Source organism: Eptatretus burgeri, chromosome 3 (genome assembly GCF_056783735.1).
Source record: "Eptatretus burgeri isolate ZD-2024b chromosome 3, Ebu_testis_v1, whole genome shotgun sequence".
Classification (NCBI taxonomy): domain Eukaryota; kingdom Metazoa; phylum Chordata; class Myxini; order Myxiniformes; family Myxinidae; genus Eptatretus; species Eptatretus burgeri.
Genome location: NC_140963.1, coordinates 78376694 through 78392797, shown reverse-complemented (window position 1 = coordinate 78392797; position 16104 = coordinate 78376694). Strand labels below are relative to the sequence as shown.

The 16104-nt window shown below is 47.9% G+C and overlaps 1 protein-coding gene across 4 annotated transcripts in view; it reads left to right on the top strand.

The window, feature by feature from the left end:
* The first annotated feature begins 11487 nt into the window (after positions 1–11487).
* LOC147030253 (uncharacterized) overlaps positions 11488–16104 on the top strand; it is a 90073-nt gene continuing 85456 nt past the window's right edge. For 3 of the 4 annotated variants that reach the window (XR_015056280.1, XM_085874123.1, XM_085874121.1), the window contains exons 1-2: positions 11488–11595; positions 11854–11930. Coding sequence is in view for 2 of the 4 variants with exons in the window: in XM_085874123.1 (XP_085730249.1) it covers positions 11589–11595; positions 11854–11930 (84 nt within the window). In the remaining 2 variants the exon portion in view is untranslated. The remainder of the gene's footprint in view (positions 11596–11853; positions 11931–16104) is intronic. The other variant, XM_085874124.1, reaches the window with a different exon arrangement.

Genomic DNA, 16104 nt, shown 5'->3' with positions numbered 1-16104 from the left:
TATGCCCCACATATGGGGTGTGAGATGGAATATAAAGAAGATTTCTGGAGTGAGTTAGATGAAGTGGTGGAGTGTATCCAAGGATGAAAGAGTGGTGATTGTAGCAGATTTCAATGGACATGTTGGGGAAGGGAATAAAGAGGATGAGGAGGTGATGGGGAGGTACGGTCTCAACAAGAGAAATGTGGAAGGGCAAATGGTGGTAGAGTTTGCAAAAAGAATGGAAATGGCAGTGGTAAACACGTATTTCAAGAAGGAGGAACACAGGGTGACATACAAGAGTGGAGGAAAGTGCACACAGGTGGATTACATCTTAAGCAGGAGATGCAACCTGAAAGAGATTAGTGACTGTAAGGTTGTGGCAGGGGAGAGTGTAGCTCGATAGCATCGATTGGTGGTCTGTAGGATGACTTTTGAGGTGAGGTTGAGGAAGAGAGTGAGGGCTGAACCAAGGACCAGATGGTGGAAGCTGAAGGAGGAAGACTGTTGCGTGAAATTTAGGGAGGAGGTGAGACAGGCGTTGGATGGTGGTAAAGATGGGTGGGATGATTGGGCAATGACAGCAGAAGTTGTGAGGGAGATAGCTTGGAAGGTACTTGGTGTGACATCTGGACAGAGGAAGGAAGATAAGGAGACTTGGTGGTGGAATGAGGAAGTACAGGAAAGTATAAGGAAGAAGGGGTTGGCGAAAAAGAAGTGGGATAGTCAGAGAGATGAAGAAAGTCGGCAGGAGTACAAGGAGTGGCGTCGAAAAGCAAAAAGAGAGGTGGCAAAGGCCAAGGAAAAGGCATATGACGAGCTGTATGAGAAGTTGTATACAAAAGAAGGGGAAAAGGATTTATACCGATTGGCAAGACAGAGGGACCGAGCTGGGAAGGATGTGCTGCAGGTTAGGGTGATAAAGGGCGCAAATGGGAATGTGCGGACAAGCGAGGAGAGTGTGTTGAGAAGGTGTATGGAGTACTTTGAGGAGCTGATGAATGAAGAAAATGAGAGAGAGAAGGTTGGAAGAGGTGAAGATAGTGAATCTGGAAGTGGGGTGGATCAGTAAGGATGAAGTGAGGACTGCTATGAAGAAGATGAAAAGTGGAAAGGCGGTTGGCCCAGATGGTATACCAGTGGAGGCATGGAAGTGCTTAGGAGAGATGGCAGTGGGGTTGTTAACCAGATTGTTTAATAAAGTCTTGGAAAGTGAGAGGATGCCGGAGGAGTGGAGATTAAGTGTGCTGGTTCCGATTTTCAAGAATAAGGGTGATGTGCAGAGCTGTGGAAATTACAGAGGGATAAAGTTGTTAAGCCACACCATGAAGTTGTGGGAAAGAGTGGTGGAAGCTCGGTTGAGAGGAGAGGTGACAATCTGTGAGCAGCAATATGGGTTTATGCCAGGAAAGAGCACCACTGATGCGATGTTTGCTTTGAGAATGTTGATGGAGAAGTATAGGGAAGGCCAGAAAGAGTTACATTGTGTGTTTGTGGATTTAGAGAAAGCTTATGATATGGTGCCAAGAGAGGAGTTGTGGCATTGTATGAGGAAGTCGGGAGTGTTGGAGAAGTATGTGAGGATCGTGCAGGATATGCAGGATATGTATGAGGACAGTGTGACAGCGGTGACGTGTGCGGTAGGAATGACGGACCGGTTTAAGGTTAAAGTGGGATTGCACCAAGGATCGACTCTGAGCCCTTTCCTGTTTGCAATGGTGATGGACAGTTTGACGGACGAGATCAGACTGGAGTCTCCATGGACTATGATGTTCGCGGATGACATCATGATCTGTAGGGAGAGTAGGGAGCAGGCTGAATCGAGCCTTGAGAGGTGGAGGTACGCACTGGAGAGAAGGGGAATGTTAGTCAGTAGGAGTAAGACAGAGTACATGTGCGTAAATGAGAGGGAGGGTGGTGGTATGGTGCAGTTGCAAGGAGTTGAGGTGGGGAAGGTGGATGGGTTTAAATACTTGGGATCAACTGTCCAAAGTAACGGAGAGTGTGGGAGAGAAGTGAAAAAGAGAGTGCAGGCAGGATGGAGTGGGTGGAGAAGAGTTGCAGGAGTGATTTGTGACAGAAGGGTAGCTGCAAGAGTGAAGGGGAAAGTATACAAGACGGTAGTGAGACCAGCCATGTTGTATGGTTTGGAGGCGGTGGCACTAACAAAAAGACAGGAAGCGGAGCTGGAGGTGGCAGAGTTAAAGATGCTGCGATTCTCGTTGGGAGTGACGAGGATGGATAGGATATGAAATGAGTGTATTAGAGGGACAGCGCAGGTAGGACGGTTTGGAGACAAAGTGAGAGAGGCGAGATTGAGATGGTTTGGACATGTGCACAGGAGGGAAGCGGAGTATATCGGGAGAAGGATGTTGAAGATGGAGCCGCCAGGCAGGAGGAGAAGAGGAAGGCCAAAGAAGAGGTTCATGGATGCGGTGAGGGCGGACATGCGGGTGGTTGGAGTGTCAATGGAAGATGAGGATAGAGCGAAATGGAGACAGTTGGTCCGCTGTGGCGACCCCTAACGGGAGCAAGCCGAAAGAGGAAGAAGAATATATGGATATATATATATATATATATATATATATATATATATATATATATATATATATATATATATATATATATATATATATATATATATATATATATATATATATAACAAGAGGAAGGAAGGAGACAGGACATAACCCTGAGGGACACCGCTATTGGGAGGAAAGGAGGGAGAGGTTGAACCATCAACAATTATGGAGATAGAATGGCCAGAGAGAAAGCTAGCTAGCTATGAGAGAGCAGAGTGAAGGAGGAAAGCCGAGAGGGGAGCTTTAAGATGCGATGCCACACTCTGTCAAAAGCTTTTGAGATATCAAGATCTCCAACAAAGGATTCCCCAAAGTCTCTCGGAGAAGAAGACCAGATATTCATAATATAAGAAAGATGTTACCTTTCCTATATGACGTATTTGCTTGTGTCCAGAGAGAGTACGTTTTGACTGTATGAAAAGAGATTATAAGGAGAGGCATGGGATTGGTAAGGGGTGGAATCAGGGGATGTTGGCATGTTAGAATCATCCAATGTGGATTTAGAGGAGAAAAGAGAACTGAAAAGAATTGCTTTATCAGTAGGAGAGACAGCTATAGCATCAACGGAATGGAAAAGTGAAGGAAAGGTAGTGCGACAGTTGTTAGAGATACTTTTGGCTAAAGACCAGAAAGACCTAGAAGTGAAATAAGATAAGAGGATGTCACACTTCCTTTGGATGAAGAATCAGAGATGAAAGCTGAATGTGATTCAGAGGAAGAAGTCTTTTTCCAGGTCCGATATGTCACGTCCCTTGCACAAATTCCTGTAACAATAAAATAAATAATCCACATGGTGTGAATGGTTTAAGTTTATCACCGAAGCCGTTGAGATATTTTCGGCACGTGAGGTTAATTGCATAAAGTGGAGAGAATTGTGATGTGTGTACCTTTTCTTGTTCTCTCTATCCCTCTTTCCATCATCATGATTACCTCCGCCACCGAAGGTGGAAGGTTATGTTTTCACCCATCTGTCTGTTTGTTGGGTCGCCGAAATAGGTGACCCTTATTGTCAGTAATTCTGTCTGTTTGTTTGGATGTTTGTTCGTTTGTCATCAGCATAATTGGTAGTAAACGTGGGCGGATTTCGACCAAACTCGGGTGGTAGGTACATCTTATGACCTAGTGCTTTGGAAATTGTGATGGTTGCTCGGGACGCTTTGGTTCCCTCGCAACCACCGAAAAACCTTCAAAATCGGTACCGTTCACGCGAAATCAATTCTGAAAGCCATTATCCCACGTAGGGTTATGAAGTTTGGCACGAATGATCTACAGGTGATGCTCTATCAATATATTCCGGTTTTTGTGATATATGGAATACTTTACCCGCAGCGCCCCGTACAATTAGGGTATGCGCGAAAATTGAAGGCCCCCTAGCGACCAGGTGAGTGCATCGATATGAATGAAACTTTGCAGGTTCATGGTACTCAATGAGTACTACAACTTTGCTTCAGGACATATTAACCGATTTCGCTTAGGTCAGGGGTCAAAGGTCAATTAGTGCAAAAATCGATAATATGCGAGAGCTGAAGGTGCCTTCGCACCAAATGCTACTCCTTCTCGGGTTATGGTCGGATGCTCATGAAAATTCACACTAATCATCTGGAATACATTGTGCACAAAGGATCGAGCTAGATTTTTCGATTTAGATCTTTGTTCACCCACAGCACCCCCTCCAACTTTTGGGATTTCCGATTTCAAACCACATTTTCGGTACTTTTCATTCAAATGGATACTGAGTAGTTATCAGTAGATGGAACTGGATGAGATTTGATATGCATAATCTTAAGGTGATTCCCTATCCGCTATATGACATCCATTTTGCTCTATATCTTATAGTTTCCATGCTCAGCGACCCATCGCCGCCTACCGGCCTGTCTGTGTGTTTGTTTGTTCGTGTGCACGATATCTCAAAAGGTGGTGGGTGGATTCGGCCGAAACTTGGTGGACATGTTGGGTGTGTGACAAGGAAGAATTGATTCAATTTTTGGTGAAGATCCAGATCCAGATCTGATAATTTTTAAAGTGATTCTTCATCATTAAGAGATCGGGCTAAACCAATATATAGCACGATATCTCAAAAAATTGTTGACAGATTTGGTTGAAGCTTGGGAGACAGGTTGGGTGTGTCACAAGGACAAATTGGTTCAATTTTGGTGAAGATCGGAATCTGGATCCGGATACAAGAATTATTATCTTACCACAACGAAGTTTTTGCAAGATATGTTAGTCAGCTTGTATGTTTTTTTTTTTTGTTTGTTTGTCTGTAATCACGTATAAAAAATTCTGCAGAGCACAGTTATCATTGGAAATTTTTATAACTTCGCATATCAGAGGCCTATAGAGGTCCCTTTCAGTGCACAAAATTTTGAAGGTGAAGGTCAAAGGTCAAGGTCACTTTGTTGCAAATCATGGGAGTCGACGAAACCCTTATTTTTTGAGTAATTTTGATCGGATCGTCTTCAAACTTCATGGGAATATATTTCATGGTCTGGCGCTCAGCTGATTAATTTTTGGTGGCGATTGGCCTTGACCTTCATGGTTAGCGCCTGAGGTCAAACATATTTGACCCCAAGGTCAAATTTTCAAGTTTTAGGAACCATATCGTGTAGTACCTCAAATTGAACACCTCGATGAGTGCTTTCTAGATATGTCAAGCTTGAGACATTATGACATCATTTGGTGACGTTATGAGGCAAACGCATATTTTTCATGGTTACTCTGTAGAACGATTCTCATCGGAATCTCTCGTAGGCAGATATTCCTCAAGGAGTCGCTCCTGGTGGATAGCAGCTCTGTTCACCTCAGTGTGACCTTAAAGAAGTCACACGTGGTCACCTTTTGGCAAGATACGGGTCACCCTGCAGGTGACATTGTTTTTATTTAATTTTTAACGTGATTCTTCACCATTGAGATATGGAGCCAAAAACGATATGTAGCATGATATCTCAAAAATGTATTGGGCCCGATATGTTCTCATGGATCATACATTGTGTGGCGGAGGTATGTGCTCTACCGAGTGCTCTTCTAGTTAAATCTGTTTCTCACCACTGGTGTGTCAGCCTGATGCGCAGTTCGAGATTTGGGAATAATAATCATGGCATGAGTTAAACTAGTAGTCGATTGAAATTTGGTGTAAACTTCATTAGGAGATTCAAAAGCAGAGTACGTTTCCCCCAAGACTGTAAGCTTTTCTAAATAGGGAAATTACCAGAGGCGACAGACTTCATTTTAGGTTCTGTACATCAGAAACCGAAGAAAAGATCCCTTCATTTCCCCCAGCGGATGGCACACGGTTTCTGAGGATAATCCATCGCTAAATTGGTGATCGTTCAGGTGGAAGATTTGACATCATGTCCACTCCACGGTCGACCATTGCAGTATCGAGACTTTCTTGAATCGGATCATCCACCTCTGTGCTGTCGACTTATCTCCAAGCTTTGTACTCTCAACCCCATTGTCCAAGTCTTTGATGTAAATTATGAATAATAATGGCACCAGTACTGATCCCGAAGAATTCCATGACTTCCATCCTCAGTCTGACATCCTTCCAATCACAGCCACTCTTTGCTTCCTATCACCGATGCAGTTTCCAATCCAATTGGCCACTCCACCTGCCACTCTGCAAGACCTCACTTTTGTTAAAAAACCTTATTTGTGGTACCTTTCACATATATTCTGAAAGTCGAGATATCCTACATCCACAATCAGAAACTGCCTCTTAGAACTCCAATACATTTGTTAAACATGACCATGCTTTCATAAACCATGCTGATTACCATCAATTCGTTTATAATTATGTAAAGGGTATCCCATCCAATACATAACTAGCATCTGTTGAAGACAAAGTCTTCGATATCCCCCGCCAGAGTAAATGAGGACAAGTAGCAAAAGGCACCAGTTCAATTTATTCTTGATGTGTGTATCAGATTTAACAAAGAAATAGCTAATAGTTTTGCAACTATGCTCTGGAAACAAAGGTTAACCTCAATTATTTCTTTGTCCCCAACTTGTTTCCATGGAAAGTGACAGAAATTTTTTGGGGGGAAATCTCTAAGTATCAAAAGGCACGAGTTCACCACTTGCTTAATATGTGTACCAAATTTCGTAAATATATCTTGAGGGGATTTGTAGTTAAGCTCCGGAAACGAAATGTGACGGACGGATGGAACCCATTTCTATATCCCCCACCAACTTCGTTGGTTGGCGGGGGATAACTAACATCTCCAACATCTTCCTCACAACTAAAGTGAAACTATCTGGTCTATTGTCCTCAAATTCCTCTTAAGATCCTTTTTTAAATGACGGTGTTACATTTACTCCTCTCCAATTCTCTGGTACCTGTCCTGACTCCAATGCATTGTTAAAGGTATCGGTTAACATCATGCTTATCTGCTCGACCACCCCCCTCAATATTCTTGGATGCATATTATCTCACTCTGCAGCATTATCTTGTCTTGGCAGAGGTCGAGTACTTCAGAGGTCCAGCTTTACTCGAGTTTCCTTCGCTGCTTCTTAACTTCCTCCATTCTTACCTGGACCACTGCCCGCACTCTTCCAACCTTAGACCTGCCTGCATTCTCTACACCACCACCACTGTATACACTCACTACACCCTCACCACTGCCCGCACTCTTCCAACCTTAGACCTGCCTGCATTCTCTACACCACCACCACTGTATACACTCACTACACCCTCACCACTGCCCGCACTCTTCCAACCTTAGACCTGCCTGCATTCTCTACACCACCACCACTGTATACACTCACTACACCCTCACCACTGCTTGCACTCTTTCCAACCTTACCCCTGCCTGCATTCTCTACACCACCACCACTGTATACAATCACTACACCCTCACCACTGCCTGTACTCTTCCAACCTTAGACCTGCCTGCATTCTCTAAACCACCACCACTGTATACACTCACTACACCCTCACCACTGCTTGCACTCTTTCCAACCTTACCCCTGCCTGCATTCTCTACACCACCACCACTGTATACAATCACTACACCCTCACCACTGCCTGTACTCTTCCAACCTTAGACCTGCCTGCATTCTCTAAACCACCACCACTGTATACACTCACTACACCCTCACCACTGCCTGCACTCTTCCAACCTTAGACCTGCCTGCATTCTCTACACCACCACCACTGTATACACTCACTACACCCTCACCACTGCCTGCACTCTTCCAACCTTAGACCTGCCTGCATTCTCTACACCACCACCACTGTATACACTCACTACACCCTCACCACTGCCAATCTTATCTGCAGACTCAATCCATAAACGTAACCAACATTTATCTATGAACTTTTCACATTCAGTTACCTCCTGCCAAGTAGTTATCCATTTCTTTAACTCATCGATAATCCTGAGGTGTGTTATTTCTATACATTTTCTACAGCAAAGACAACCCCACTGCCTCCACTCGCAATGATAATGCCCACATTAAACATTTGTCACATTGTTTCGAATCTACTTCTATTTTCCATGCTCCATGAGTGACTCGATCTCGATCAACACATTTCCCAACCATCTTCCCACTATCTTTCCTTCTTGGAAAAAAAAAAAAAACAACCACATGCAACTGAATCGCCACTAAAACTAGGGGGGAGGAGGAGGAGGAGATTGGGACCATACTCCGTGCAGAGCCTTGGTGCTGCCGAAGCAGTCTCCTTGGCTATTGGACACAATCCTGGATGGGTCGCCACTCCAACACAGGATACCAGCATGCTGGCACTCATTTTGCCGACTTCGGAAGGATGACAGGCCGAGTTAACCCCACCAGGTATTAATTCAACAGCTGAGCGGGATTTGAACTCAGGACCCTGGGATCCAAAGCCACCACCCGAACCATGAAGCCAACAGCAGACACTAAAACGAGCAGGCCATAAATACGTGCTTTGAAATAAAACAATACAATTACCTGCTTATCTGCTACTCATATTGTGTTCGTGACATTACATGCACCACACCTTGCACAAAATCATGTCAAATATGCCAAAATAAACAAACAAATATGGACTTATCACATTCTGCCATGAGGAGCACCAATCCACCAAACCGGAACCCCAACACCGGAAACCGGAAGTGAACCATTCTCCTAAGAATATCACAGGATTTGACTCCTTCACAAATCAAAAAGCTGATTATTCCTCGCTGCTCTGGAACAATACAACACAATTACCGGTGCCACACACCGAGCAATAAGGTACCACGTGATCAACAAATAACTCACATTTGCCCCTGCAATATTGCACATAATATAATTATATAATTACACACACACACACACACACACACACACACACACACACACACACACACACACACACACACACACACACACACACACACACACACACACACACACACAATTAGTGAGAGTAAAGTTCACTTTACATTTTGTGTATGTAGTAACATGCTGGAAATTAATGTTCCTGTGCTTGTCCCACTGTTCTCCCACTCCCTCTGGAGCTGATAAAGCAATTGATTGGAATAATGTGGTGTTGATAAAGTGCAGGCACGATGGGTCAAATGGCCTTCTGCTGTGTCCAATTTCCATACGCAGTACTTCCATGCACATCCCATAAATTGGGGACATGGTCTTGCCATTCCATTCCAGACCATTCCATGCCGGCTGAGGGTCGGATGTGAAATGTCCTGTGTTGGTGACCGCTTGTGCTTCCAATTTGATTCTTGTGCTTCCAAGTGGATACCAATTTGATTTCAGGATCCCAGCGGTGAAGTCGTTTTGTCACGAGTTACCAGACGCACGATAAAGCTGCTGGATCTTCCTTTAACAGTTCGAGAAGCTGGTGACATGACCCAAGCTGTTGTCTATCATGAGTATTGAGGTTTTCAGGCATCCATCCTGCTGAGGTATTGGACAAGTCCAGGTGTTCCTGGATAATGGTGAAAATGCTGTCTTGAGAAATTACAAGGAAATCCAACACAGGTGGAGGCCATTCAGCCCATCACGCCTGTGCTCACCACATCAACCAAGGTGGTGTGGTGAGATCCAAGGAACACAAGATCCAAGGAAGAAAATGCAAAAAAAGTTTTTAATTAATGAAATAAAATTTTTGTTTGTAGTTTTTGTATTTTTTGTATTTTCTTTCTTTTCTTCCCCTCAGGGGAGGGGGCATGAGCTTGGTTAAAAACACACATCAACCACACAAGCCCCCCTTGACAAGACCCCCCACCAAAAGCACTCCGGACACAATCACCCATCAATGCGCAAACTACCGAAAAGTCTTATCAACATCCCCATACCCCTCTATCTCCATAACTTCCAGGTACCTATCTAATTCTAATTTAAACTTATCTACTTTTTCTGCTGCCACCACCTTTCCAGGGAGACCATTCCATGCATTAACTACTCTGAGTAAAAGACCCTGTGGATATTTTGACGACCTTAACATGGGGATCCGCCACGATCAATATCTTGAAACGTGAAACAGTTTGTGCGTGGGTCGGTCTTCTCTGTGGACCTTCCTGCCCAGGAGCCATTTTCATGGGACTCAATGCGATCGAGCAGAATCCCATAGGTAAGCCAGTGAGTGAGTGAGTGTGTCAACACTTCAGTCATTATCGCTTGAACCAAAACACACAATTTTGATGAAATTTGGCCACAAAAGCTTCATATCTGATGCATAAGGGAGGTATATTGACCGCATCAAAATCTACGCTCATTCCCGGGTTGAAATAAGGCCAAAAAGAGCTAAAGAAATAAATAAATTTCTTCCCTAACCTACAGGGGGCGGTAGGTCAGCAGCACAGCCATGACCTCAGCCAAGAACATGACCTGGAACCATGCATCACCGTCATCAGTATCGAGAAGGCTTCCATTCAACCAATCACATGACCAGATTCTGCGCGTGAACAAAATTTCCATCTTTTATGACGTCATTGACTGCTGCTGCTGATCCAGGCGAGCTTCAGGACCCTTGGTCCCATTTTTATTTATATATGACGGAACAAATTGATGGATTTATCAACAATGTGAGGTTCATAAAACTAATGGCACAGCACAATCATCCGTGTAATATTATATGTTTGTACATAGCAAAAACCACCGTGTGGCTCTCTCTCTCCATAAGAACCACAGGTGGCTCTCTCTCTCCATAAGAACCCTAGGTCTGTCTGTCTGTCTGTCTGTCTCTCTCCATAAGAACTACAGGTCTGTCTGTCTCTCTCTCTCTCTCTCTCTCTCTCTCTCTCTCTCTCTCTCTCTCTCTCTCTCTCTCTCTCTCTCTCTCTCTCTCTCTCTCTCTCTCTCTCTCTCTCTCTCTCTCTCTCTCTCTCTCTCTCTCTCTCTCTCTCTCTCTCTCTCTCTCTCTCTCTCTCTCTCTCTCTCTCTCTCTCTCTCTCTCTCTCACAAAGAGCCCCGATAAATAAAATTACAATAAATTGTAATTTGTGTAAAGTTCCCTGATGGAGGTGGGCTGCCTGTGCACAATGTCCTAATGTTTGAGAAAGACACTGTAGTACCTACAGGATGAGTGTAGGACCTTTAACGTCCCCCAATAGATGGGTGAGCAGGTGTCATGTCCCTTTCCAAAGATGGTGTACTCACTGATGCATCACCCTGCCGCACCAGTAGTGTCATGGTCACATCGGGAATCGAACCCACACTTGAGAACTCGAGAGTTTAAAAGGCCAAACCAAACCAAACCAAACTTTACAACTAATTATATCCATTTGCTCGTATTGAACATCCAAAAATACGAGGCTGGGACTGAACTTGTGAAAATATTCCACGACGAGGACTCGTGTCAGAAATCCGTGGACCCGGAGACGGACGCAGCGTGGACGGAACGACAGACAAAGACGGACTGTGTCCCAGGACTCCAGAAGAGAGGGTCAGATGAGCGCGCTCGCTGCGCTCACGAGAAGCCGGTGTGTGGGCGGGGCGAGTGAGGGGGCGTGTCTAGCGGGACGAACCGCGCACGCGCACTGTGCGGCCCCGGACACGGACGGCGAGGAAGCGGGACGGGCGATCCGCTCGCGCCACAGCATGAGCGGTGAGAGGATGCGACCGGACGGGTGGGCAAGACGAGCTGTAAGGTCAGGCGAGGCGGGGACGAGGTGGGGGGGGAGGAGGAAAGGTAAAACGAAGGGGAGGTGAGAGGGAGGGGATTGTGGGTGTGGGGTGACGACGACGACGGGGCGGGTTTTCCCCCCTGACAGGCCGTCTCGCCTCCTTGCCTTTTTATTCCGTTTGCTCCCTCATGTATTTTGTATTTGTCCGACCAGACGGATTTTGCCATATTCGTCCGCAGGTCGTACCGGGACTGCGGCTAAAGGCGAAGGAAATGTCAAGCGAGAGTATTTGCAGCCCGGATCAGCGGGTGGGCAGGTGGGAGCGGCCGGTCACCGGAATGGGGAGCCACGCCCCTCCAGCGGGCGGTCCGCCCACGGAGCCCCTCCCTTTCCACGCCCCTCGCCCTTCACTCCATTTATTTTATTTTTTATTTTTGGTCACCACGCGCTCTCTTCTCACGTTGTCTTCGCACATCTTGGTTCTTTTGGTGTAATCACACGTTCACGTCATTGCTTGCAGTACTCTGACAACCATCTCGTTGATCTGTCGACTGCTTCCACCCAACCCCACAGGGTCACCGTGTATATGTATGCCCACCCTGTTAGGTCCAATATGTGTCCACCCTCCCCGTCCTTTCCACCCTCCCCGTCCGGTCCACCCTGCCCATCCGGTCCACCCTCCCCGTCCGGTCCACGCTGCCCATCCGGTCCACGCTGCCCATCCGGTCCACCCTGCCCATCCGGTCCACCCTGCCCATCCGGTCCACCCTGCCCATCCGGTCCACCCTGCCCATCCAGTCCACCCTGTCCGTCCGGTCCACCCTGCCCGTCCACTCCACCCTGCCCGTCCGTCTGCTCCACCCATTCTGTCAGGGTCACCGTGTATGTCTGCCAACCCGTTCGGTCCAATATGTATCCACGCTCCCCGTCCACTCCACCATGCCCGTCCGCTCCACCGACCCTTCAGGGTCACCGTGTATGTCTGCCGACCCCGTTAGGTCCAATATGCATCCGCCCTGCCCGTCCAGTCCACCGTCCCCGTCCAGTCCACCGTCCCTATCCGCTCCACCATGCCCATCCGGTCCACCCTCCCCATCTAGTCCACCCTCTCCGTCCGGTCCACCCTACCTGTCCGGTCCACCCTGCCCGTCCACTCCACCCTACCCGTCCGCTCCACCATGCCCGTCCACTCCACCCTACCCGTCCGCTCCACCATGCCCGTCCACTCCACCCTACCCGTCCGGTCCACCCTGCCCGTCCACTCCACCCTACCTGTCCGGTCCACCATGCCCGTCTGTCTGCTCCACCTATTCCGTCAGGGTCACTGTGTATGTCTGCCGACCCGTTAGGTCCAATATGCATCCACACTCCCCGTCCGCTCCACCATGACCATCCGCTCCACCATGCCCGTCCACTCCACTGACCCGTCAGGGTCACCGTGTATGTCTGCCGACCCCGTTAGGTCCAATATGCATCCACCCTGCCCATCCGGTCCACCATGCCCGTCCGGTCAACCCTGCCTGTCCGGTCCACCCTCCCGGTCCGCTCCACCATGCCCGTCTGGTCCACCCTGCCTGTCCGCTCCACCCTCCCCGTCCGGTCCACCCTGCCTGTCCGGTCCACCCTCTCCATCCGGTCCACCCTGTCAGTCCGGTTCACCCTGCCCATCCAGTCCACCCTGCCTGTCCAGTCCACGCTCCCCGTCCACTCCACCATGCCCATCCGGTCCACCCTCCCCGTCCGCTCCACCATGCCCATCGGGTCCACCCTTCCCGTCAGCTCCACCATGCCCATCCGGTCCACCCTGCCTGTCCGGTCCACCATCCCCGTCTGCTCCACCCTGCCCGTTAGGGTCACCGTGTATGTCTGCCGACCCCGTTCAGTCCAATATGCATCCACCCTGCCCGTCCAGTCCACGCTCCCCGTCCGGTCCACCCTGCCTGTCCGATTCACCCTCCCCATCCAGTCCACCCTGCCTGTCCGGTCCACCCTGCCCATCCGGTCCACCCTGCCTGTCCGTTTCACCTTCCCCGTCCGGTCCACCCTCACCATCTGGTCCACCCTCCCCATCCGGTCCATCCTGCCTGTCCGGTCCACCCTCACCGTCTGGTCCACCCTCCCCGTCCGGTCCACCCTGCCTGTCCGTTTCACCTTCCCCGTCCGGTCCACCCTCACCATCTGGTCCACCCTCCCCATCCGGTCCATCCTGCCTGTCCGTTTCACCTTCCCCGTCCGGTCCACCCTCACCGTCTGGTCCACCCTCCCCGTCCGGTCCACCCTGCCTTTCCGGTCCACTCTCCCCGTCCACTCCACCCTGCCCATCCGCACCACCCTCCCCGTCCACGCCACCCTCACCGTCCGCTCCACCCTGCCCGTCCGCTCCACCCTGCCCGTCCGCTCCACCCTGCCCGTCCGCTCCACCCTGCCCGTCCGCTCCACCCTGCCCGTCCGCTCCACCCTGCCCATCCGGTCCACCCTGCCCGTCTGGTCCATCCACCTTGTATAATCCACCCTCTTCGTCAAGTACCCTTGTCCACTCTTACCTTGTCCACCTCTGGTACACCGTGTTCACCCACCCCCTCCAATCCATCCACCTTGTATAATCCACTCACCTTGTCAGGTCTACTTATCCATTCCACCACGTCTACTCTTCCTGTCTCGTACACGGTGTCCACCCTCTCTTTGTGGGTTGCCCATCTTTATGTTTCTGTTTCCATGAATGATATCGCTTTCACATTGATGAGTTCTGTGCCGTGTGTGCGTGCTCTCACTGTTCTGATTATGTCACCTGCACCTCTACCATGGAATGTGTTTTTTTTAATTTTAATTATAAATGTTTCTGTTAAAGAATGGCATCTGTAAAATGTGTCGTGGAAATCCATCTCATCTTTGAAATAATTTAATGTGAAATTTATTTTTATTGATATCTATTTGTGAGTCTAAAAAAAAGTTTGTTTAGTTTGCCTTTTTATTTTAGCTCTTTTGGAGAGATATCATCATGAATTGTGCCTGGTGTTGGCTTAATGGTCGGGGTCGTGGGCTTGGGATCCTGGGGTCCTGAGTTCAAATCCCGCCCGGCTGTTGAATTAATACCAGGTGGGGTTGACTCAGCCTGTCATCCTTCCGAGGTCGGTAAAATGAGTGCCAGCATGCTGGTATACTGTGTCAGAGTGTCGACCCGTCCAGGATTGTACCCAATAGCCAAGGAGGCTGCTTAGGCAGCACCAACGCTCTGCACGGAGTATGGTCCCCATGGATGGATGGATCATGAATTGTCAAATATTAACCCATTATTAATTGCAAGTAAATTATCAATGACTTTAAAGATGTTTCCTCAGCTCGCAGATGTTAGTTTACAAATTTGTGGATAAAGGTTCTGGCTTCAAACCGACAGGTATCCCCACTGTGAGCTGGCAGCGTGGCCGAACATTGTGCACACGAAGCTGTCCGGCCCGAGTTTGAATCCCGACCCAGCTATAAACTGCCATCCTCGTGCTTTGCAGGCCGGGTTATTCATCAATGCGTCTGCCGTCCCTCGGATGGACGATACACTGGGCGTCCTGTCCTCCGGCATTAGTTGATGGACGTTAAACATCCTATGCTGTCCTTCGTGAAGAGTAGGCGAGCTGTCACCGGCACCCTGAACAAATTCCAAATTCCTGCGTTAACCTACAGAGGGCACTGCGTCCACGGCACAGCTGCCCCCTCGGCCAATGATGCTGCCTTGCAGCCTCGTGCTGCATATGAGAGAAGAACAAGATCCCCAGTGTGTGCCAGAGGAGCCTGTTACTAAATCTAAAATAACTGTTATTCAAGAGAACTCTAGTACTCTTTATTTATTTATTTATTTTAACGACATTAAAATAGATTTTCCTTCACAAACCGAGCTGTCAGACCCATTGATGGACCGCAATGTACACTTTACTATCTCCAGTAAATACTTTATCATTGGCTGAGGGTGCAGCTGTGCCGCTGATGCAGTGCCCTCTGCTGGTTATGGCAGGAATTTGGCCAGGGTGCCGGCGATAGCTCGCCTACTCTTCGCAAAGGACACCGTGGGATCTTCAATGTCCATCAATGAATGCTGGCAAACGGGGCTCCCGTTTAACGTCCATCCGAGCGACGGCACACACGTTGAAGAATCGCCCTTCCAATTAAACACCGGGATTTGAACCCAGGCTAGACAGCTTCGAGGCATTTTACAACTCTTCTTTTTACATGTTTATATACCTCCTTTTACTATAAAACCATTTGTGCGTTTGGTATCTTGTGTTTATCAATTTGTTCTCTCATCCGTTAACTCATTTCTATTTGGTTATATAAGTTGCATTGCTTTATTCCAGGTAATAATTTTGTTACCCTGAGCGTGTGAAGCGTAAAGTGATGTTAAGCTATTGGTTTATTTTTTCTGTCTGTCTGTCTGTCTGTCTACAGACATCAGTCTGTGGTCGAAGATCCAACTCGATTTCAATTGCATGGAATATTTTGAA